We start from the raw sequence: 24863 nt of genomic DNA, 5'->3' as shown, positions 1-24863 counted from the left end.
CTGTGTGTCTTTTTGTATTTAACCAGTATTGTGTATGAGCTGGGATCTTGCTGTTTATAGGAACCTTGTAGCTGCTTTGCCCTCTGGCAGCACATATGGGTATAACCACTTGGGGAAGCGATTTGGTGACACAGTGAAAAACTCCAAGAAACTGCAAACTCTTGCCCCAGTAATTCCACTGGTGGGACCCTACCTTGAAGAACTAATCTTAAATATGAAAAAGCATCATGGGCAACATGTTTATTGCACCATTAAATATAAAAAGTTGCAAACCCGGAAACACTTCAGTTTAACAACTCAGTGAGTTAATGACATTAGCTGACACCTGTTTGGTGCTGGTCCTACACTGAGTACCGTGCGTGGGTGGTCTTACGAACTTCACAACTGCATGAAGGTTGCCGTGGAGGGGCTGAGGCACCCAGCAGCATGAGGCCACACAGCCGGGAAGTGGCAGAGCAAGGAGCTGCCCTTGGCCTCATCAGCCATTCAGGTGATGAAGGAAAGCAGTACTTTGGACAGTACTTTGTGATGTTGGGAAATCAGAGAGGCAGTGTGTATAGACATTCAGCTGTGTGCCAAGGAGGTGAGAGTTTCCAAACTGATGTCAGGGATCGTGCTGGTGGTGCAGTTGGGATTATTTTTATTTCTTTTCTGCATTTTTTAAAATGAGCATTATTATTTTATACTAAAGAAAACAAAAAAGCATAACATGTTACCCTTCAGTTGAGGATTCCTTACAGTAAGAGTGTCTGTCTTGCCACGGATGCTGCGTGTTAGTAGAAGATGGAGATGAGTCTGCCCTCAGTTGCTTCTCTGGAATGTCCTAAGACACAGCTGAACAGTTTGAACTGTTGGGTCAAACAGATTACATTTAAGCAGCCAGATTTGTGAAAACATAGGATTTAAATTTCATAGTATCCTAATAAATGTGTATATTATGTGGAACATTTTAGTTATGTTCCCATTTGTTTAAACTTTTAATTCCTGTGTTGAAAATAAATCTAAACTTATGTAAGCAGAGAGTTCAAGGTCTTGGTGTAAATAAGGTACAGTTTAGCTTGGTTGAGACAGTTTGATATATGAAGCACTCAGTTTCTTAGATTTGTTCATAATTATGTCAGCGTCCTTAAGCATCTAAATAAATGAAGTAGAAGTAGGCTGTAGAGAAACAAAACATAAAATAAAAGCAGATCTGGTCACAATGTATCGTTTGGAAAAGCAGGTTATTAAATAATCTGTACATTATATAACCCCACTTTTCTGTTTTATTTATATACTGAAAACACACTGGAAGGATATTATCTCAGGATGTTAGTGTCAGGTGTTAGCAGTGGCTGGACTCTTGCGTGTTCTCAAGTAAAGAAAAAGTAACCTCCAGGAAGCCCGTCAGCCCCGAGTTGGGCTGTTTAACGCTAGACTTTATTTCCACCTAATGTCTGAAAATGGGTGAGGGAACAGCGGGTTGAGCGTGTGCCCAGGGAAGAGGAATTTGAGTAATGATGGTTAAGGTACTGTCTTACATTTGTGTCTAAGCCCTTTGCAGTGTCTAAGCTGTTTTCTCAGGCATTTTCCACTCTGTATTAGCACCTTCTGGCGGGGATTGAACGATCAGGAAACTGCGGTAAGGCAGTGGCTGGCTTTAGCCTAAGAGGTAGCAGCTTCAGGCCTTGCGTTCAAGCCTCTGTTGTGTTTTGTTCACATCTGAGTTTCCAGAGCACCCTGTCTGTACCCCTGTAATGGAAATTTCCAAACATACACAAAAGTAGGGAGAGGAGTTTAATTAATCACCAGTCCAAACAGTTGTCAGCCTTGCACCTTTTTTGTGTCATCTATCCCCAGCCCTGAGCCCTGCTTTTTTCTGAGTATTTAAAAAGCAAATTCTAAGGGTCCCTTTTACTTTGTTAAAGTATCCCTCTACCAGCATGCAGTTTCCTTAAGGGTCAAGGGTCCTGTCTTTTTCATCATCATATTCCTAGCAGTGCTTGCACTAAGTGTTCAGTAAATATTTGTTGGAACAAAGTGTGCATTTCATTCCACAGGTCCGTGGGGAGATTGATTTTACTGTCTAGGCTCACAGAGGCCGGGTGAGTCTTTGGTGCCTTAACTGAGCCTCCGTGTGTGTTCAGAGGCCAACCTTGTGGGTAGGGGAGATGGCTGTGCCTTGAGACATGCACGTCTGTCCATGTGCTCACCCTGGAAGAGTGGGTTCCTTTCACTCAATATGGAAGTGTGGAGAGAGTTGGAATCAGACACACCTGGGTTTGAAGCCCCATCTCTGACCCTTCTCTGCAGACATAGGTCCTCTCTGGACCTGTTTCTTTGTAAGTGAAAGGGTGTAGTAACTCTTCACAGGGTGGTGAAGACTGGATGAAATACTGATGAGAACTAAGTTCCTGGCACAGAGCAGGCACGGCACGGGTACCGACGCCGTCTCCTCCTTGCCTGTCTCTGTGAAGTGGGAATGTTGGCGGTGCCCCCCTTAGGAGGTGGTTGTACGGATGAAGTGGGGCTGGCCTTGGAAAGCCGTGGACGTGGGCCAGTGTTAGTGCCCCTAGGTGCTGCTGCCCTGCAGGGGCTGCCCTCCTGTGCAAGTCCTTTTTAAGATGATGTACCTTCCTCCCCTGTCTGCTCTGCTCTGTCCTTCTCTTTCCCCATAGGTAACCATTTTTATTATTTTATTATTTTGGTTTATTCTTTCATTGTTTCTGTTTGAAAATTTAAAAATAATATATGCACATATTTGCTTTTAATTTTATTTCTGTCTATACACACACACACAAATATCGTTTTTACGCAAAAGGTAGCATACTCCTTACATGTTCTGAACCTTTCTTTTTTCACTTAATATAATCTGGAGATCATTCCATAGCTGTATAAAGATCTTCCTCATTCCTTTTACAATGGTGTAGTATTCTGTTTCCTGAATGTACCATAGTTTATTCAACCATTTGGATTATTTTCAGTCTTTTGCTATAATATTTTGTAGCAAATATCCTTGCACAAACCTCATTTTATATTTTTACTAGAGTGTCTGTGGGATAGTTTCCTTGGAGTGGGCTTACTGGATCAGAGGGTAGATGCACGTCTGATTTGCTGGGTTTTGCCAGATTCTGGTCCTCAAGGTTTACCTCATCCTGCAGTCGGACCAGCCTGTTTCTTCACAGTCTCGCCCAGAGTGTGTTGGCTTTTTTTTTTGTTGTCAATCTGATAGTGAGAATAGTAGTTTAGTTTAGTTTCAATTTGTTTTTCTCTCATTATGAGCTAGGTCGAGCATCTTTTCATGTATTTAAGGGCCATTTAAATTTATTTTTTGTGAAATGTACTATTTTAATTTTTTTGTGAAATGACTATTCATATTTTTTGCCCATTTTTCTATCAGGTTGTTAGTTCTCAATTTTTAAGAACCTTTTTATAGATTAGGGATATTAGCCCTTTATGATATTTTGCAGAAAGTTTCCTCAGAATTCTCAGTGCTGGGCACTGGGTAATTAAGATGAATAAGATCAATAAGACAGCCAGAGCCCTTGGGCCTCTCTTGATCTGGCGAGGGACACAGCCTCATGATGGAGGGTCATAGACTTGCCAACAGATATTTTTGGCCTGACTAGGTTCTAGGTTTGAATTTCAGGTCTTCCATTTACTAGCTATGTGGCCTTGAGTGAGTTACTTAATTCTTCTGACTCTCAGTTTCCTAGTCTATAAAATGGGAATATTACTACATGCCTCCAAAGTCGGTGTGAGGATTAAAAGGTGAAAATGGCTTGTATGTTATGTGGTAGATACGGTGGGCACTCACTTAGTAAGAGTTTAAAATAATCTGTTGGTCTTGGGTATGCTGTACATGCCTGTGTTTTGTGAGCAAATTATTTTCTGGTTGTTTCCTGTTTATTTATTATGGTATTCCTAAGCCTTAGAAGGAGGTTTGAGATAAGAGTAAGGAGGCCTGACATTTCTTTTGTGGTCTGCTGTTAGCTGTTTAACCTTGGACAAATTACTTAATGACCAGTTTTCTTATTTGTCACTCAGAATATTAGTGTCTGTCTCATGGACCATAAGTGTTTGTTCTCTTAAGAAGGCAAATAGATATAAAAATGCTCATGAAAATTTCAAGTGATGTGCAAATTTAAAGTAACACTTTTTTTTTTTAAGTTTATTTTTGCTGCGTTGGGTCTTTGTTGCTGCATGCAGGCTTTCTCTAGTTCTGGCGAGCGGGGGGCTACTCTTCGTTGCGGTGCGCTGGCTTCACATCGTGGTGGCTTCTCTTGTTGCGGAGCACGGGTTCTAGGTTCGCGGGCTTCAGTAGTTGTGGCACACGGGCTTCAGTAGTTGCAGCATGTGGGCTCTAGAGCACAGGCTCAGTAGTTGTGGCGCACGGGCTTAGCTGCTCTGTGGCATGTGGGATCTTCCAGGACCAGGGCTTGAACCCGTGTCCCCTGCATTGGCAGGCGGATTCTTAACCACTGCGCCACCAGGGAAGCCCCTCTCTTCTGTTTCTTTATAAGGTGTCTGATGGCCAGAGTTTCTCAGTGGGAATAAAGTTGGTTTCAGCAATCTTATAGTTTATGTTTAGTATTTTAAAAATCCTATTTAAGAAATTTTTTCCAGTTCTAAGGTCATAAAGAAATTATCCTATATTGTCTACTGAAGCTTTTAAAGTTTCTCCTTTTGCACTGAATCTGTAGGCCACCCGGAAGTGATTCCTGTGTGGTGTGTGAGGTATGGGACCAATTGCACCTTTCCCCTTAGATGACCTGATGTCTCAGCTCCACTGACTAGTCCCTCTCTCCCCAGCCTGCTGTCACACATCACGCTTTCAAACCTGTGAGCATCTGTTTCTGGGCTTGGATCCCCAAGTTCTACTTCTAGTACTTTGCTCTAAGGAGTAGCTCAGGACATGTGGGGATATTCCATTATGGCACTAATCTTTGAAGCATTGTTGATAATATTGAGCAGGAAGCGTTCTAAATGTTCCAGCAGTGGGAGTGTGTTGAATGATACACGCACATCACTACAGTGAAATACTCTGTAGCAGACAAAAATATATTTACTAATATGGAAGGCTGTTGACAACACATTAGGACAGAAGGAATAGGAAGTTCATGTACAGTATAATTCCAAGTTCATAAAAAGTTAAGAAACATGCAAATTAAAAAAACAACCTCCCATCTTTGCTTCCTCCTCCCATCCGGGTCACATTCATTGCCCTTTGATCTGGCTTTGCCCTGGGTCAGGTCGAGAGTCTGCTCCGGCAGTGGGTCCTCATTGACTCCTCATGGACCTCTCGTCTGGCTTCTCCTGGGCCCCACTGATGACCTCACCCGTGCACTCGACCTCAGCCCTTAGCAGATGTCATCCACGATGCCTTCTCGGTGCTTTCTCATCTGCTCCCCTGGTTTTGTGCCACTTCCTTCTTGTCTTCCGTTTTGGACTCCCATCTCCTCTCTGCACCTGATGTTCGTGTCCTGGGGTTCCCAGTTCCTTGAGCCTCTTCTCATTCCACTCCTTCCCCATAAGGGACTTCATTGAGGTGTCTCCGCCTTAAACTTTATCTTGTGCCCCAACCGCATTATCTGCTGCTGGCCCTCCACTCAGCTCCCCCAGGCGTCTCTGGCGTCCTGAGTCAACACGTCTAAAACGAAGGCCACATCCTCCCCCAGGAGACCCCTCGGGATCATCCCCTTCACCCCGTCTATGGTTTGTCTTCTTTTAAACGCTCTCATACCTGTGACTGTGCCTCATCCTCCCAGGTGCTCCTGTCGGTTGCCGTCTTATAAGAGTTTCTGGAGTGTTCTGCCTACCTCCTCATTTCATCCCCACTCCCTCTTCTCCACATTGTGGCCAAAATCATCTTTCTTTTCTTTTTTTTTCAAAATCATCTTTCTTAAGTAAAATGTACATCCTGAGATACCGCCCCCTGATTTGGGGGCCCTGTGACTGGGAGGTCTGGCTGTCAGTGATCTGGGCTCTTTGCCCACCTTCCCAGCCCTCTTGGGCTCTGCCTGCAGCCTGTAGGAGGCTGTGGACCTCTCTGCCTGGCCTGCTCAGACCCCTGCTCATCTTCTAAGACCTGCTCTGGGAAGCCTTCCCTTGTGGGGGAATTGTTCCCTCCCTGGCGTCCTGTGTCCTCTGTCCTCCTCTGGTCTGAGCTGTCCCTGGAGCCCTCTGAGCCACTGCTGCTGCCTGTCTGGGGAGGGCACAAAGGGAGGGTGAGAGCAGGAGCCTCCACTGCCTTTGCAGAGAGGGGTCATCCTCCCCCGTGACTGGTGAACAGGGCCCCAGCAAGGCAGGCCTGACCTCGGCTTCTCTGCCCACTGGGTTGCAGGCTCTGGAAGGGCCTTTCCGGAGCCGCCTGACTCCGTTCTTTGCTCCTGAGCAGGATGATGAGGATGCGAGCTTCGCCTGTGGCAGGTGCCTGGGCCGCCTCACCTGTGGCTTGGGTGTGTCTGTCAGTCAGTGGGCGGCTTTGGCTCAGGCTGAATACCCTGCCGTCTTCCATCCCGCAGCCCAGCTTGGGATTTGCATCCTCTCCGTTTGGAGGGGGGCCACATGCTCCACTTCCCACTTACTTGCCGCTCGGATTCTCAGTGCCTGTGTGTGTCGCAAATCTGTCCTTTGTCCCTGATGGTAATGAAGGTGCCCCGGATGGCTTGAAGGACAGAGTTGGCCCTGTCGTTTGTGCAAAGAACTTGACAAAATGATTCCAAGAGCCTGGCTGACCAGCATAAGCGACCAGCCCCTCTTGGGTCTGGGTTTGGGCTTCTGGTTCTCTGCTCCGGTGGGCGTGAGGAGGAGCCCTGCCAGCTGAGCAGTTTCCTGTGGGTGCTGCTTACAGGCTGCCAAATGCAAAGCACAGCAGATTAGTCAGGGGTGTTCTTTTCTTGACCACTTTTAGTGCATTGCTTTTGACTGAGTGTTAAAAATATTCTGCAGCATATCTATAGTCTTCTACTAGCAGTGAATAGGAGAAGAAATGCAGTTTCTGAGAAAGCTTCAAAGAAATACTGGTCTTTATCTTTTCCCCAGCCTTTTCCGCTGAAACCCACCAGAGTCTTTTTCTGAGCACTGTTGTTCTATAAATAGAACAACAGCTCTCCTTGGGTAGCCCAAGATCGCAGCTCTCATCCGCTCTCTGAAAGATTTGTGTGTGTGTGTGTGTGTGTGTGTGTGTGTGTGTGTGTGTATTTTGGTTTAATTCTGCTTTTATGTGTGACATGTGTAGCGGGAGATGCAAGAAAAATACTCTAGCATTTATCCTTTAAAGATAACTTCTTTTTTTTTTTTTTTTTTTTTTTTTTTTTTAAAGATAACTTCTTATAACTTTTCTGGGTCTGGGCTTGTTGGTTTTGGTGCCTTTTTTCCTTTAATTTGCATTTGGGAAAGAGGTGGAAGTGATGACTTCTTCTGCAGAGGTAAGGAAGACGTTTGGGGGTGAGGAGAGGTGACTTGGTCTGTGAGCGGGTCCTGCGGGGTCCAGAGGAAAGGCTCTCCTGGAGAGTTGAGCAGGCGTCTTGTGTCTGCTCCGCTGGGCAGTCAGCTGTCCTGTCTTTGAAGAGCACATTGAAATAGCATCACCATGTGCACTTGGGTCTGAAAAGAATCTTAGGAAACAACCTAGCAGTCCTTCTGTATTGCAGGAGCTCCTGGGACCAGAGGTTGGGACTTTCTGCCTTGGATCGGCACGTATCTCTTACCTTGATCTTGGGTGATGTGTTCCTCTCTCCTTAATTACCTGGAAGAACAGTGGGTGGCCTCCTCAGAAGTAAAGGTGAAGGTGCATGCCACAGAATGAGTAGGGCGGTTCCTCACTAGTTCCGGCACCACCCCCCCCCCCCCCCCCCCCCCGCCCCCGCCCGCCCCCGCGCCCAGATTTGATTCTCTAGGGAATTGGAAATGGTTGCTCTTTGTGCTGCCGGGCCAGCCCTGACTGCGCAAATTCCATCAGACCCAGCATGGGGTCGCAAGCTGGCGTGTGCAGCCCACTGTGCCCAGGAAGCTCCAAGAAGACGTTGTGTGGCGGGGATAAGGGGAGGAGCAGTGCTGCCGGCCTCCCAGGACACCTGGAGCGTGGGCTGTCACGGGGGGGTCCTGGTGCACAGCCAGATGCTGGTGATGTGTGTAGGGGGTTGTCTTCAGCATTCTTCTATGGGGGGTATCAGTGCATCGCAGGTTCCACTCCCTCCCCGTTAGGAGCAGGATGATGGAGGGACCAGGCAGCACAGACATCTGCTCTTGCCTCTGACACATTGGGGTGACGTAGGGTTTCTGTGTCTTGTTTCATCATATGTCGTCTTAAGTGGCCACAGACGCCCAAGTGCTTTGTACAGCTACTTAAAAAGTTACCTAAAGTGCAGAGCTGTAGGGGATTGGGTAATTAAACAAAAGCTTCTCTGGACCCATGTTCTTGTCCTTGAACAGAATTTTATACATTCTGCCTCTGTCGCACGGTGGGCCTCCGTGTAGAATGGACATTTGTTGAGGTGTGTGCAGGTGCTGGAAGCCAGGCACTTGTTTCAGGGCACCTTGTTTATTAGTTTTGACTGTGTTAGTGGCTCTGCGTAGTTCAACACATCTAACGATCAGGTAGGTCCTTGAACTTTTAACTTGTAAGTGCTGTGTAGGGCTCCCTCCTCCCGTTTGGTAAGTGCCCGGGAAGCAGCTTCAGGAGAAGCCATGCCCCATTCTTGGCTTTAATTGAGCTGAGCTGAGTGGACTGCTGTTCACCTCGTGATTGTCTTTTTTTTTTTTTTTTTTTTGCGGTACTCGGGCCTCTCACTGTTGTGGCCTACTCCCGTTTTGGAGCACAGGCTCCAGATGTGCAGGCTCAGCGGCCATGGCTCACGGGCCTAGCCGCTCTGTGGCATGTGGGATCTTCCCAGACCGGGGCACGAACCCACGTCCCCTGCATCGGCAGGCGGACTCTCAACCACTGCGCCACCAGGGAAGCCCCCCTCGTGATTGTCTTTGAACTCCTGCTTGCTGGTGGGTTGGTCAGATTTTGGGGGTGGAGGAGTTTTAGTGACTTTGGCAGTGGCTCTTCTCTGTGTTACAGTGTGGGTAGATGCACATGCCCAGCCTGTGAACAGGGGTGAGGGCCCAAGGGGGCAGGCCTGGAACTGCACTGAACCCCATAGCAACCTACATCGACAGTTTTGGCAACAGGATCCTGAGAAATGGCAGGAGGCCAGAGAACACGGAGACAGGGCCAAGAATAGCTGAAAAATACCAAATGCTGAAGTTGGAGAGAGCACTGGCCCGGGGCCACTAACGATGGTCCTGCGCCCCGCTTCTGCTAACCCACCCCCGCCCAGGGGACATATGCAGGGCACACCTTGGGCCTCTGACCCACCCCCATGCCCCTCCCCCCCGCCACTCTGGCACGCCATCGCCCCCTGGAGAATTGTGTCACCCTCCCCTGGCTGTGTGCTTGGCCTGTCCATAGGTCAGGGTTTGGGGAGAGTGTGAAATAGTTCTGTTAGGCCATCGGCCCATTAGAGACACAAATGCACTGGAGTCAGTGGACAAGCGCATGGCACCGCGAAAACACATGCTCATGAATCCGTTTCTGTGCTTTCAGACCGTCATCAAAGAGGGGATGCTGACCAAACAGAACAATTCATTCCAACGATCAAAAAGGAGATACTTTAAGCTTCGAGGGCGAACGCTGTACTATGCAAAAACTGCCAAGGTGAGATGCAGAGGAGGAAACTTAACGAGAGAAAACTATCTGAGGAGCTGCAGGGAGAGACTAGGTTCTGCGTCCTCATCTTGGGAAAAACCTTCGATTCTAGATCTGTTATTTTGAGCAAGTTTTGTAATACTCTAGGGTGCTGGGTTTTATTTGTCTCAAGCATGTTTTATTTCTTATGAACATTGATTTTTTAATTCATTTTCTTTAATGTCATGTGTAACCAATGGGGAAAGGAGAAAAGGTCACAGAAGTAACCACATTACCATTAGATATCTTTTTTTTTCAGAAAAATCGGGGGTAACTGGCTTAAAAATCTTATTACAGCCTAAGTATCTTTTTCTTAAAAACACTTTAGTAAGGTATAATTGGCCTACAAAAAGCTGTACAGATACTTACTGTATACAACTTGATGAGTTTGGAGTTGAGTGTATGTACCTGTGAATCTAACTAAAAGTATTTTTAAAGTGTGTTGGGCTTTTTGGTGTGTGAATAGAAATTGCCTCTGGCTTTCTAGCCATGATCCTTCTTCCCATGTGCCATCTGTGTAAGATTTAAAGCTAGAATCACCAGGCAGATGCCAGTGACAGACCTCGCCACTGAGAGTCCCTGAGTCACTGCCCAGTTTAGACGATTGTGGTGTCACACACTTCAAACACTAGCGTGTCTGCAAACCTAGTTTTTGGTGTTCTGAATACGTCTTTTTGTATCAGTATTGAAGTCAATACTAATATTTCGGCATTAAAAATAATCTGGAATCTGAATAATTTACATTTTGAGATGTATCCCTAGTGAGTTAGTGCATTAAAATTTGAAATTAAACAGAGTAACTTGTTTAGATAGGGTTCTGACCACATCCTTCATTAAAAAAAGACAAACCCTTACAGTTATTTTAGTTGGGGGGGTGGGGGAGTTACTTAAAAGACTGAGTCTCTTTTCTAGCTTATTAGCGTTTCCTCCAGGGGTTTCTGATGGAGTCCTCCTTCTAGAGGGGATGGAAAGGTAAACAGGAGGTGAGGGCTATGAACGGGGGGATTTGGGAGAGAGAGGAGAGGAAAACGGGGAGGAGGGCGTCTCAGACCTGGTTCCCAGCCCTTCTTCTGGAGCCTGTCTCTCTCTCCAGGCCTAGATTCGCTCTGCTCTGCTCCCTTGTTTTCTTTCATGGCTGGGTCCCTTCTATTTAGGTCAGTCTCTCTTCCCCTAGAATTGTGTATTTTAGCCGGGACCTCTCCCCGCAAATGTGCGAGGTGGAGAAACTAAAGTCGGAAGGACAGAGGACCTTCAGTCGGGAACCTGCCCTCTCAGGTGGACTCGTGTGAGGACGTATTTTAGGTTCCATTAATGCAATCACTGGGGAACTCCCTGGACTAAAAAAAAAGTCTTGAGTTATACCTGTGAGCTCGGTGCTTTGTCAGAAGCAGGTAGGGTGAACTCACTCAGCGTTCATTTAGTGCTCAAGTGCTTGCCTGGGGTCGAGGCACCTTAGCCCCCACTGACTGCAGTCCCTGTGTCTTTCCAGTCAATCATATTTGATGAGGTGGACCTGACAGATGCCAGCGTGGCTGAATCCAGCACTAAAAATGTCAACAACAGCTTTACGGTAAGTCTTTGGACGCACACCTTTCTTGATTCTTCACCACATTTGGTTTTCCTGTTTAATTTGAACAAATGTGTGTGAGCAGTTCAGATTTTTCATCCTTTGCTCTCTGATTGGAACAATTCCTGGTAAATTTTGAATTTAAGGTTCAAAATAATACTATGGTTGGAGAATAACTGAGAATTTTGCACATTAAGCACAAAAGAACAAGAGGGACCAAAGGAATTTTAAAAACATGTTGTAGTTTACATTTACAGTTTTGCACAGAGGTTTGTTTTTCATGATTGTTATAGAAAATTTGGAAAATACAGAAAATGTTGAAGCAATTAAAAAACAGCCATCAGGGGACTTCCCTGGTGGTGCAGTGGTTGGGAATCCGCCTGCCAATGCAGGGGACACGGGTTTGATCCCTGGTCCAGGAGGATCCCACATGCCGCGGAGCAACTAAGCCTGTGCAACACAACTACTGAGCCTGCGCTCTAGAGCCCGCGAGCCACAACTGCTGAGGCCTGCGTGCTTAGAGCCCATGCTCTGCAACAAGAGAAGCCACCACAGTGAGAAGCCCACGCACCGCAACGAAGAGTAGCCCCCGCTCACCGCAACTAGAGAAAGCCTGCGCAGCAACGAAGACGCGACGCCACCAAAACTAAATAAATTAAATAAATAAATAAATTTATATTTTAAAAAAGCAGCCATCATTCAGCCACCTCAAAACATAGAATGTTGATATTTTTCTTTTTAAAACTCCTCCCCCCACCACATTTATAGAAATTATGTTGTACTTTCTGCAAAAGTTCTAAATGCGTAAAATCGTGTGACCTCAGTACCCAGAGGTCCAGCTGCTCACTTTAGAGTGATTATCTTTATGTCTAAATATCTATGTCTTTACCCACATATAACATGAGATCGTAGTGATCCTTTTGTTTTACACGTTTGGTTTTATTTTTTTCTCTTGACAGTTTATGGTGGACATTTCCCCATGTTGATTGATCTAAGTGTTCATCACATTTTTTAATATCTGTACAGCATTTCATGTATGACTTTACAGTTTTGGCTTTGGGGGCTGACTTTAGAACCTGATGTGTAAGGTATGACTCTAATAGCAGGAACGGAATATTTTAAAATATTTTTCATTGTGTTATTAAGTGAGCTTATCTAGAAATACAGTATGTTCCCTACCTTTTTTCAATTCTTTTATAACTCAGTCAAGGTGGGTAATTTTCTTCATGTTTTTTTTTTTTTCTTTTTTTTTTTGCGGTACGCGGGCCTCTCACTGTGGTGGCCTCTCCCGTTGTGGAGCACAGGCTCCGGACGCGCAGGCTCAGCGGCCATGGCTCACGGGCCTAGCCGCTCTACGGCACGTGGGATCCTCCCGGACCGGGGCACGAACCCGTGTCCCCTGCATCGGCAGGCGGACTCTCAACCACTGTGCCACCAGGGAAGCCCTCTTCATGTTTAGGATCTAAACATTTTGGGTTAGTATTAGTTTTAGCTACTTTCAGGTTTTTTTTAACTTGTTTATTTATGGATCGATTATGTTGCTGCTCCAAATGGGATTTTCCTTCCTTCATTTAAACTTCTACTTATTTTGTTTTGGTGTAATTAACTGCTCTTGGTTTTACTTTGTGGCTTATCGAATTAGTCAGACTTCCCTGACGGCCTCTTTTATTTTATTCCTCGTTTTATTTGGACTATTTTTACTTTTTCTGCATTAGTTTTATCATTTACTTACTGGCTGGGGAGACAACTATGGAAGTGGATTATTCTTTGATTTATGGCTTCTAGAGTGTTTAATAGGAGTAGGTGTTGAATTTCACTGGAGTGTTTTGAACATTAGATGATCAATTTGGTTTTAGGTATTTGTACATTTCATAATAATAAATTGTTCCTGGTAATGTTGAATGTTATACCCTAATTTTGGATTTAGAATTTTCTGAAAGCATGTGTGTGCTTTTCTTTGGGTAGGAGGTAGCCTTTGTTGTGTTTTGATTTCGGAGTTAAACTAGCTCCATAAAATCCATTTAGTAACTGTCCATGATTTTTTGTGCTCTGGAACATTTTTATAGCTTTAGGGTTGATTATTTCTTGAAAGTTTGAGAGAATTTACTTTTCAGGGAGGTAATAAGGCTCTGAATAAACCTAAAAGGTTTATTTCAATTTTTAAAAAATATTTATTTATTTATGGCTGCGTCTGGCTTAGTTGTGGCACGTGGGATCTTTTGTTTTGGAGCGCGGGCTCTTCCTTGCGGCACGCAGGCATCCTCTCTAGATGTGGCGTGTGGGCTTAGTTGCCCCGCAGCATGTGGGATCTTACTTCCCTGACCAGGGATCGAACCCACGCCTCCTGCTTTGGAAGGCAGATTCTTAACCACTGGACCACCAGGGCAGTCCCTAAAAGGTTTGTTTTTGCTTTTTGATCATAGGAACTTTTTTACTTCTTGAGTCCATTTTTGTATTTACTTTCCCATTTATTCCACACCTTCAAAGTTAGTAACATTTATTGTTTGCACTTTATTTTTATTTATTTATTTTTGGCCATGCCGTGTGGCATGCGGGATCCTAGTTCCCCGACCAGGGATCGAACCCACGCCCCCTGCATTGGAAGCACGCAGTCTTAACCACTGGACCACCGGGGAAGTCCTGCACTTTAAACATAAATGTCTCTGGTTAGATCCCCTTTCACATACCTAATTTTACTTGTTTAGCTTTTGTTTTTCTTGTCATATTTCTCTCTTTTTAAAAATTTTATTGAAGTATAGTTGATTTACAATGTTGTGTTAATTTCTTCTGTATAGCAAAGTGATTGTTATACATATATATATATTCTTTTTTCATATTCTTTTACATTGTGGTTTATCACAGGATATTGAATATAGTTCCCTGTTCCTATACAATAGGGCCTTGTTGTTTATTCATTCTATATATAATAGTTTGCATCTGCTAATCCCAAACTCCCAACCCTAACCTCCATCCCTCCCCTACCTACTCTCCCCTTGGCAACCACAAGTCTGTTCTGTATCTGAGTCTGTTTCTGTTTCATAGATATGTTCGTTTGTGTCGTGTTTTAGGTTCCACATATAAGTGATGTCGTCTTGTATTTGTCTTTCTCTTTCTGACTTAGTACGATAATCTCTCGGTCCATCCATGTTGCCGCAAATGGCATTATTTCATTCTTTTTTATGGCTGGTTAATATTCCATTGTATATACATATCACATCTTCTTTATCCATTCATCTGTTGATGGACATTTAGGTTGTTTCCATGTCTTGGCTATTGTAAACATTGCTGCTGTGAACATAGGGGTGCATGTACCTTTCAAATTATAGTTTTACCGGGGATGATGGATTATATGGCAACTCTATTTTTAGTTTTTTGAGGAACCTCTATACTGTTTTCCATAGTGGCTGCACCAATTTATATTCCCATCAACAGTGTAGGAGGGTTCCCTTTTCTTCACACCCTCTCCAGCATTTGTTATTTGTAGACTTTTTAATGATGGCCATTCTGAGCGGTGTGTGGTGGTACCTCATTGTGGTTTTGATTTGCATTTCTCTAGTAATTAGTGATGTTGAGCATCTTTTCATGTGCCTGTTGGCCACCTGTATGTCTTCTTTGGAGAAATGTCTGTTTAGGTCTTCTGCCCATTTTTCGATTGGGTTGCTTGTTTTTTTGTTATTGAGTTGTATGAGCTGTTTGTATATTTTGGAAATTAAGCCCTTGTCAGTTGTATCATTTGCAAATATTTTCTTCCAGTCAGTAGGTTGTCTTCTCATTTTGCTTATGGTTTCCTTTGCTGTGAAAAAGCTTATAAGTTTGATTATGTCCCATTTGTTTATTTTTGCTTTTATTTCTATTGCCTTGGGAGACTGCCTTGTCATATTTCTTAAACTCTATCATTTTTGTCTTTTAAGAGATCCAGTTCTTAGATTATTAACAATTCCATTTTTCTATTAACCTAATTCACTTTATGCATTTGTATTTATTGTCTTCTGTCTGCTTTTCATAACTTTTTAAAACAACTTATTGATTAGTTCGTTTTTATTTTCATATATATAAATAATCAAAAGACATAAGGGACTCAGAATTTAACTGAGTGCATTTCTGTTCACATTCCAACATTCCAAAAGTTGTTTTTTCTCGCAGTAGAAAAATGTTAGTCAAGATAAATTACATTTCTGATAAAGTTATTGAAGAAAATTTTAAAGTGTATAAATAAAATAGGAAATTTAAAACCATCCACGTTCCTACTACCCAAAGATACCTAATAATATATATTGATTTATGTCGTTCCCACCAAATGTGTTTTATAAAGTATCGTTTTTAACCTCTTTCTTCAGTTAACAATGAGCTTTTTTTCTTATAATATCCTTCAAAATCTTGTTTATTCATGTTGCGTAGTATTCCATCATATAAATGTATACGTTTAACCAGTCCCTATATTCCATTTTTTTTGTATAAAATAACACTGTGCTGTACACTTGCACACAGATACTTTTGTATATTTCTGATTATTTCCATAACCTAAGTTCTTAGAAATGGAATCCCTTTTGAGGTAGAAAGTGTGAACTTTTAAAAGGCTTTTGAAAAATAAATGAGGTACTGATACGTGTTACAACTTGGATGGGCCTTGAAAACATGCTGAATGAAAGCCAGACACAAAAGACCACATATTTTATGATCGCATTTATATGAAATGCACAATAGTCAAATCTGTAGAGACAGTAGATTAGTGGTTGCCAGAGGCTGTGGGAAGAAGGAGTGCTAATGGGTACCGGATTTTAGTTGGGGGTTTGTGGCAGAATGTTCTAACATTAGATAGCGGTGATGGTTGCACAACTTTATGAATATGCTAAAAACCACTGAATTGTATACTGTAAAAGGATGAATTGTATGGGGATTATGTCTCCATAAAAAATAGTGTGCCACTGTGCTTTGGTACTACATGAGTTATTATGGAGCTTTGTCAGTCTGATTTGAGAATGAACCCTGATTTATATACTGTCTCTATGGGAAAATGTGTGCCAAATAGTTGACTTCCAGATGTCGAGCCAGTTCCTGTGGGGCGGTCATGGATGGTTTCCCAGCTCTTGGGGCAGAGGCACTGATTCTTTCACATTTATTTTAGATTTTGTTAGTGCTGTAAAAACTGCTTTTTCATCTGAGGATGTGCTGAAAGGACAAGAGAAAGATTAATAATGAGGTTCCCCAGAAATATCCCAAGATAAGGAGACCATTTCTGAGCAATCCGTGATGGCGTCTGGAATTTGGGGATACATGGGGAGTGTTTGGAGCCAGTTGACTGGTGCCCACTTCCCTGAGGCATGCTTCCACAGAGGGTCGGTAGGTTTTGGACTCTCCCATTTCTAACGCCCTGCAGTATTTACTGTCTGAACTCTGAACCTGTCACTTCCCATACAGCAAACTGCAGGAATCTGCATGCAGGTCCTAGGAGGCAGGGCCTGGCCTTGGACTTTGCCAGTGCCTGGCCCATGTGTCCAGGGAAGTGAGTGCAGAATGAATGAATGCATTTGCGCAGAAGCTACTACATTTCCTGGGATATCTCATTTGGTTTTCCAGCTATTCCGGTAGTAATTTCCAAATTCCACAACTTCTATTAAAATTGCATGCCTGATACAAAGAACAAGGCAGTGAAAGTTGCTGTTATCATGAATCAGCCAACAGATGGGAACCTTTTGTAACTGGAAAAGAATGAGTAAATTTGCTCCACATTAGAAAAGACTCCATTTTAATTCCTCCCTAAAATGGCCAAAGAACTGTATCATAAAGAAATAAGGATCTGAGGGACAAGAGACTTCCAAGGGAGATGGGAGGAAATATTTGGGGGAGAGGAGAGATTTTTATACAGGTTTGATGGAAGAAATGGTACGAAGGAGGCTTATGTAACTGGAGAGGGGTCTGCTTGTTTTCTGTTCTTTAAGAACAAAGTGAAGGTGGGATGCAGCTAAAGACACAGATGTGCCTTTAGATGAGGTGGAGCTTTGGCCGTGGGAACTTTCAGAAGATGGGGAGTAGAGCAGACAGAGTCCTCTGCATTCTTACCTTCAAGTGGGGTCACCCCTTACAAGGCCAAAGAGCATAACAGCAGCATGAAGAGGAAAAGGGGATTTGCCAGCTTCGTGTCCCAGCCTCTGAAATAACATGAAATAGGTTTTTGATAATTAAACATGTTTATATTAATCTATGAAAACTAAAAGGCTTTTGGTATATTATTGCCAAATTGCCTTTAGAACTTGTATGAGTAGGACTTGATGAAGTGGTTTTTTTTCTATCCTTTTACAAATACCATGTGTTAAAATTTTAGAACATCTTTGCCACTTTGATAAAAATGGTAATTTGTCTTATTTCGTTGATTATCAAAGTGATGTCAAACATTTCTCACAGTCTGTTGGCCATTTGTATTAATTTCTTTATGAATTGATTTTTTCATGTGCTTTTGCATAGTCAGCTCTGTATTTTGGGGGTTCAAAATTACTCCTTTCTCTTATTCTATTTATCTACGTAAGTTTGCCCCCATTGGCTATGCTTGTTTCAGTGATCCTTTTTTGTTGTTGTTTTTTTTAAAAACTAGATTTCATACACTAATAATAGGCCAAAATTGTCAGGTTAAAATACTTCTCATTTTCCCCATATATTTCTTTTCATGGGATAATTTAAAAATTATTTTCAGCCTTATCAAAAAATTTACAGATTTGTTCTGAACGTATATTTTAACTACCATGACTCTTCAAAGGAGTTTGTCAAAGCAAAGCAGCATTTCTGCTTTACTGAAAGTTTGTATATTCTAAATAATTAAAAAAATCAAAATATGACTTCCAAACTGAAAAGTGCACAGATGTATGTACAGAGCTTGATGTGTAACCATCACCCAGATCAAGCTGTGGAACATGTCTAGGCCCTGGGAAGCTCCCCTTGCGGTATTGCCCAGTTGTTCCCCCTCTCCGACCCCTGGCCATGTGTAACCATCACCCTAACTTCTAATACTGTAGATTCGTGTTGGCTGTTTTAGATATTTGATGTAAATGAGCTCATATTCTTCTGTGTATATTCTTTTGTGTCTGTTTTCTGATTTGTGTGTTTCCTAATTTCATGGCATTTGGGTGATTTTTCTAGTCTTTTTTTTTTTTTTTGCTGCATTGGGTCTTCGTTGCACGTGGGCTTTTCTCTAGTTGTGGCGAGCAGGGACTACTCTTTGTTGCAGTGTGTGGGCTTCTCACAGCGGTGGCTTCTCTTGTTGCGGAGCACAGGCTCTAGGCACGCGGGCTTCAGTAGTCGTGGCACGTGGGCTCAGTAGTTGTGGCATGCGGGCTCAGTAGTTGTGGCTCACAGGCTCTAGAGCGCAGGCTCAGTAGTTGTGGCACACGAGCTTACTTGTTCCACGGCACGTGGGAACTTCCTGGACCAGGGCTCGAACCCGCGTCCCCTGCATTGGCAGGCGGATTCTTAACCACTGTGCCGCCAGGGAAGTCCAATTTTTCTAGTCTTTACTGTGATCAGAGAACATACTCGGAATGATTTCAGTCCTTTAAAGTTGTTGAGACTTTATGACCCAGTAAGTGGTCACTTTTCATAAATGTTCCATGTGCATTTGAACAGAACTTGGATTCATTAGTTCCTGTAAGTTGATTAGGACAAAAGTTTAATCATTTTTCTCAAATCTTTTATAACCTTCTGACTAGTTTTTCTGTTTGTCCTATTAGTTATTGAGTGAGATTTATTAAAGTCTCCTACTGTGATTGTGGACTTACCTGTTTTTTGTTTTCATTCTGTTAATTTTTGCTTTATATATTTGAAGAATTATTATTAAATGCATACAGATTTAAATTATTTTATATTCTTACTAGATTGACCCTTTTATTATGAAATAACCTTTTATTTCTCTTAATGTTTTTTGCCTTAAAGTTTACTTTGATGTTACTCTAGCTACAGTAGCTTTATTTTGGTTAGTAATTGTATTGTAAGTAGTGGTATATAATTTTCCATCCTTTTACCTTAAACCTTTTTGTTTATATTTAAGATGTGTCTCTTGTAAGCAGCATAAAGTTGTGTGGTTTTTTTAAACTGTCTATTGGACTGTTTAATTGGATGGTGCCTTTAACTAGATTATGTTTAATCTATACTTAGTTTTAGATTCTCTTTTTTTTGGGTACAAATCCAATACATTATTACTTGTTTTCTCTTAGTCTCACATTTTATATTTTTTCACATCTTTCTTTCTAAAATAGATGAATTATTTCATTTTCTCCTCTCTTTTAGCTTGTTTCATATACATTATTTTAGTGGATATTTTATAGATTGCAAAATATATCCTTGACTTATTAACTTCTACTACAGATTAGTGCTTCCTAGACAATGCAGGGATCTTAGAGCATTTAAACTCTCTATGCTCTTCATTGCTATTGAAATTATAATTGAAATTTCAATTAATTTCTGGTACTTAAGAAGGAAACCTCTCAGGACTTCCCTGGTGGCGCAGTGGTTAAGAATCCGCCTGCCAATGCAGGGGACACGGGTTCATTCAGTCCCTGGTCTGGGAAGCAACTAAGTCTGTGTGCCACAGCTACTGAGCCTGCACTCTAGAGTCCGCGAGCCACAACTACTGAGCCTGTGTGCCACAACTAGTGAAGCCCGTGCTCTGCAACAAGAGGAGCCACTGCAATGAGAAGCCCGCGCCCCACAACGAAGAGTAGACCCTGCTCACTGCAACTAGAGAAAGCCCGTGCGTAGCAACGAAGACCCAACACAGCCAAAAATAAATAAATAAAATAAATAAATTAAAAAAAAAAAGGAAACCTCTCTATAGTCACCTCTTGCCTTTGTGCTGGTTTGTTATTTACTTTAATTTTACATATATTTGAAACCTCGTAAGACATTATTATACAGTTGACAGTCATTTAGATTTCTAGTGAATATTTGCCTTTTCTGTTGCCCTTCATTTCTTTCTGTATTTCTGTGATCTAAACCTCGTAAGACATTATTATACAGTTGACAGTCATTTAGATTTCTAGTGAATATTTGCCTTTTCTGTTGCCCTTCATTTCTTTCTGTATTTCTGTGATCTAATATTCTTTCTGTGAAAAATTCTCTTTAATTTCTTTAGTGTTGGTTTCTACTTTTGTTTTATTTTTATTTAGTTATTTTTTGCGGTACACAGGCCTCTCACTGTTGTGGCCTCTCCTGTTGCGGAGCACAGGCTCTGGATGCGCAGGCTCAGTGGCCATGGCTCACGGGCCCAGCCGCTCCGTGGCATGTGGGATCTTTCCGGACCGGGGCACGAACCCGTGTCTCCTGCATCGGCAGGCGGACTCTCAACCACTGCATCACCAGGGAAGCCCTCTACTTTTGTTTTATTTCATTTTTTTGAAGGTTATTCTTGCTTGTTATACAGTTCTAGCATGGCAGTCATTTTCTTTCAGCAATCTAAAAATGTCATTCCATTGTATTGTAGCTTCCATTATTTTTGTTAAAAGTAACTTGTCAGTCCTATTGTTGTTCCTTGGATGATAATATACCTTGCCCCCCCCCCCCCGCCCCCACCCAGTCTGACTACTTTTAAGATTTTTCTTTTCCTTTGGCATTGTGCTGTTTTACTGTGATTTTTCCAGTCATGGTTCTTTGTGTTTATCTTGCTTAGTGTTTCTAACACTTCAGAAATCTGCAGGTATATGTCCCTTCTGTTGTCAGTTTGGGGAAAGTCTTGGTTATTATCTCTTCAAGTATTGCTTCTACCAATTAATTTACTTTGTTTTTATCTTGGCTTATTCTCCTTTGATAGAGAAAATACTTTTTAAATGCTTTCTGTTTAACATTGTCATCTTCCTGCCTCAGGGAAAGATTGTCCTTTGAGCACTTGCATTTCCTCTTGGGTTTCCAAATGTCTTCACTGACTTTGGACATCCCCCCTCCCTGATCTAGTCATCTTTGAGCTTTCTTTAGTGATTTTAGTTGTATTCAAGTCCTATGATGGCTTCTTTTATAACCTTCCCACAGCAGCCTAGAGCTATAGAGCTAGCTATAGCCTAGAGCTATAGCCTAGAGCTATAGAGCTAGCTATAGCCTAGAGCTATAGCCTAGAGCTATAGCTATTCTTTTATAATCTTCCCACAGCAGCCCAGGAATTGTAGGGCCATTAGAGTTGAGTGCTTTCGTTTACTTATTTCTTCAAGTCAGTGTTCCATCATTTTAAACCTGTGTTCTATTTTGATAAATATTTGATGAAATGTCATCACACTCCTTTAAAGTTATTTGAAGTTTCAGAATGCAGCAAAAACAAATGAAAGCAGTGGGGCACAGCAGAGCTCTGTTCTCACACTCCCCCCCCCCAACATCCCTCCCTTGAGAGTCGCTGCTCTGAGTCCATGCAGTTTTGTTTACTTTGTTAAATGCTGTAACATGCTGCGTGAGAGCAAGGATTTTTGTCTGTTTTGTTCACTGCTTTCCCCAAGTGCCAGCACACAGTAGGTGCTCATAATTATATGTTGAAGAGTGACTTGATCACTAGTTCCAGGATGATTTTGGCCCTGTTCCTCTCACTGATTTCACTCAGTAGAGCACTTTCAGTGGACAGGTACTGGATAGCAGTAAAAGAGCTCCCTTCATGTAGTGAACAGTCCTGTGTGAGTGGCAGGTACTGAGCATTTAGGAGCAGCAGGCCAAGAAGGAAATAGCTTGGCTGTAGCGGCGAGCGGGTGTCAGGGCAGGCCTTCCCGTGGCTGCGACGCGGCCGGGAGAGACGTGCAGAGACCTGAGGCTGAGGGGGGCCGTGGCCAGCAATGCCAGGTGTCTGGGGTTGAAGTGGTTCCTGTCAGAGGGAGTGGAGCATGTGTGAGGGTGGCGAGATGGGCAGAGGGCAGAGGGGAAGTGCTTTCCAGGCTGTGGGGAGTTTGGACCTTTTTGCCATATGTATTGGGAAGATTTTTAAAGCCTGTGGGTTTTTATTATGGCAGCTGCTGGAGAATAGATCTGCAGGGAAGAGGTGGCCAGAATGGGTGTGAGGAGGTTGGACAGGTGGCCTTTTCTGTGGCAGGTGAGGGAGGTGGAGCGGGGACAGGGCCTTGCAGGCAGTTTGGTTAAACACTGTTCTCTTTGTTAGCAGCGCTGCTCTTTGTTCTGCGTGATTCAGGAACAGCACTGAAGAAAAATGGGTATTGAGCAATCAATGAGAGATGCTTCTAGACGCTTCCTAGAAAGCAGCTCTGCACATATCACGGTTACATTGCACAGGGCAAGCCTCTGGCAGCTCTTTACCAGGGTGTGTTGCTGGCCGCTTCCATTTTTAGAAATTTCACCCCAGACACTGACTTCATGGTGGCTGGTGTCAGAGGCCCTGTCCCTTTTGAGGGAGGCAGAATCAGAGCCAAATTCAATTTAGTGAAGATATTCACAACGAGTAGGATAAAGGGATGCGTCATCTGAGGTGGACACGGGTGTTCCTGATGGACACTGGGGAACAGGTTGAGTGCCGAGCCCCGGCCGTGTCCCCGCGAGGGCAAGGAGCCTGGAGCGTGCCGGGGTCACAGATTCCCAGCCTGTGTTGCCTCTCGGAGAGGATAGTATGTTTTCCCAAGCCCCTCACCTCAGTCAGGGACTCCCCGGGCACCTGCGGCCACACCAGCACCACGCGTGGCTCGCTGGTTTGGCCGAGGCAACACCTCTGAATCCTGGGGCTGGTGGGAGCTCACGGCCCCCCTGGGTGGGGCTCTGGGCCCCCACACGGTCAGAGTTGGGCAGGGACGGAGGCTGCCCTCAGGGGAGAGCCAGGCCCAGCGCTGTGGAGAAGGAAGCAAGGAGCCTGAGGGTTCCACCTGTGTGTTTGCTGTGATGTGGTCAGTTACATTTTGCTTCATTTATGGGGGAAGTTACGTGCTATGTGGAATTTCCAAATTTCGGGTTTCCCAGAGGAGTCAGGGACTCTGTCTTTGAATGTTCAGGATCTGTGTTTCCTCACTCAGGTGTAAGAGCCTAGACAGCAGGGCTGGGTTATGGTTCTTTCTTTATCTCTGAAAGTGCCCGCACAGGGCCTTGCACAGAAGCAGGGTGCACAGGCAAGGACTGAGAAGCCAGGGCGTGAGTCTCAGCTTGGCCTCTCACCGGCTGAGTGACCTTGGGCAAATCACACACGGCTCTGAGCCTCAGTTTCCTCGTCTGAGGAGTAGGGATAATAATAGTACCTGCTTGTGGGCTGTTGGAAGAGTTAAATGAATTAATGTAATGTAGGCGTGATGAAAGTGGTTGCTATTAATGACAATACGATTATAGGCACTTACTATAACAAGTGAGTATTCGATGAGTTAATGATGGAAAGCAATGGACCAAATTAATTTACTGTGTCATTGGTCGTAATTAGAAAATTTTCTTTGGTTTGGTATACTTGTGTTTCTTAAATGGATCGTCCTGCGATCACTCCAGATTTCACTGGCCTGGAGCAGTCTGTTCACTCCTACCCGGGCCATAGAAGCAGCTGCAGTGGAGTTGGACCTTGAAGAGGAAGGACGAGTTTTACTGGAACATACCTGAATACAAAACCATTAAAAAGAGGCATCTTCTGCCCATTTTTAAAAGCACTGTAAGTCCTCGAGTGCCTCCTCGTTTCTTATCTAATGCCATCCAAGGGATCTGGCGCTCTCCGACCCTCCCAGCCTCTCCCCGACACGGACCTGCTCCAGTCCAGCCTGTTCTTTTTGCAGGGAACGAATGCCCTGTGCACGGTCGCCTGCTGGCTGTGGTCTCTGCGGGGCCCCTCGGTCTGAGGCCCTCTCCACAAACTCTCCTTGTCAACCTGGTCTCTTCCTCAAAAGTAGGGTGAAAACACCCTGTTCCCTAAGACCTTCCTACTTATGCTGTGGTCGGAAGGGAATGAACCCTCTGCCGCCTTCTCCCTCAGGGCGGTGGCTCCCAACCTTGGCTATGCCTGATCACCCTTTAGAACTTAGAAAAAGGGTTCCTGGCACCATCCCCAGAGATTCTGCTGCTGATTTACAAATGGGTGATTTTTCAAAGCTCTCCTCGATTTCGAGGTGCAGCCACATTTGGGACCCACACTCCTGCAGTGCTGAGTGCAGCCTCCTTAGTAATCTGGGCACGTGGTCTCACCTTCTGCGTCTTGACTTGAGGTCAAGGGTTCTCTTTCACAGCTTGCCATCCCAGTGCAGGGCACGTGCCAGCTGTGCGAGCGAGCGGGAGCCAGGAAGTCGGTTCTGCTGCCACTTTCTGTTCAGAGAATTGTTGCTCCTTTGTGAAGCCCAGTGGAACAGACGTTCATTATTGCAGGTGGTCCTGTGGGCCGGGCCCCTTTTTGTTACTGGGAGTGAGCAGGACCTAAGAGCTCCCTGGAGCTGTGTGCTTTTGGATTCTGGTGAGTAGCTTCGGCAGGGGCTGGCTCCTTTGCTCTGTGTGCATTTCCAGATTTGACAGCTTGAAAGCTTCTTGCTTACCGCTGGAGAATATAGGAATAATTTGACAAGTAAGACTTTACCCTGGCAACCTTATTTCTGAAATCATGTAGAGATCAGTTGGAAAAGATGCATGTTTTAGAAAGACTAGTCTTCCCTTCTTTCAAAGGGA

At 43.9% G+C, this 24863-nt stretch overlaps 1 protein-coding gene and 1 pseudogene across 7 annotated transcripts in view; both read left to right on the top strand.

Annotated features, from left to right (window-relative positions):
* The window catches only part of LOC116756491, a 264380-nt pseudogene that overhangs the window by 104010 nt on the left and 135507 nt on the right, over positions 1 to 24863 (top strand).
* The window catches only part of DGKD (diacylglycerol kinase delta), a 109801-nt gene that overhangs the window by 20645 nt on the left and 64293 nt on the right, over positions 1 to 24863 (top strand). For all 7 annotated transcript variants that reach the window (XR_004350663.1, XM_032636885.1, XM_032636884.1 and 4 more), the window contains exons 2-3: positions 9575 to 9685; positions 11205 to 11285. Coding sequence is in view for 6 of the 7 variants with exons in the window: in XM_032636885.1 (XP_032492776.1) it covers positions 9575 to 9685; positions 11205 to 11285 (192 nt within the window). In the remaining variant the exon portion in view is untranslated. The remainder of the gene's footprint in view (positions 1 to 9574; positions 9686 to 11204; positions 11286 to 24863) is intronic.

The sequence above is a fragment of the Phocoena sinus genome, chromosome 7 (genome assembly GCF_008692025.1).
Source record: "Phocoena sinus isolate mPhoSin1 chromosome 7, mPhoSin1.pri, whole genome shotgun sequence".
Lineage (NCBI taxonomy): Eukaryota > Metazoa > Chordata > Mammalia > Artiodactyla > Phocoenidae > Phocoena > Phocoena sinus.
The sequence above is the reverse complement of the archived record's forward strand: the minus strand, read 5'-3'. Positions and strand labels throughout refer to the sequence as shown.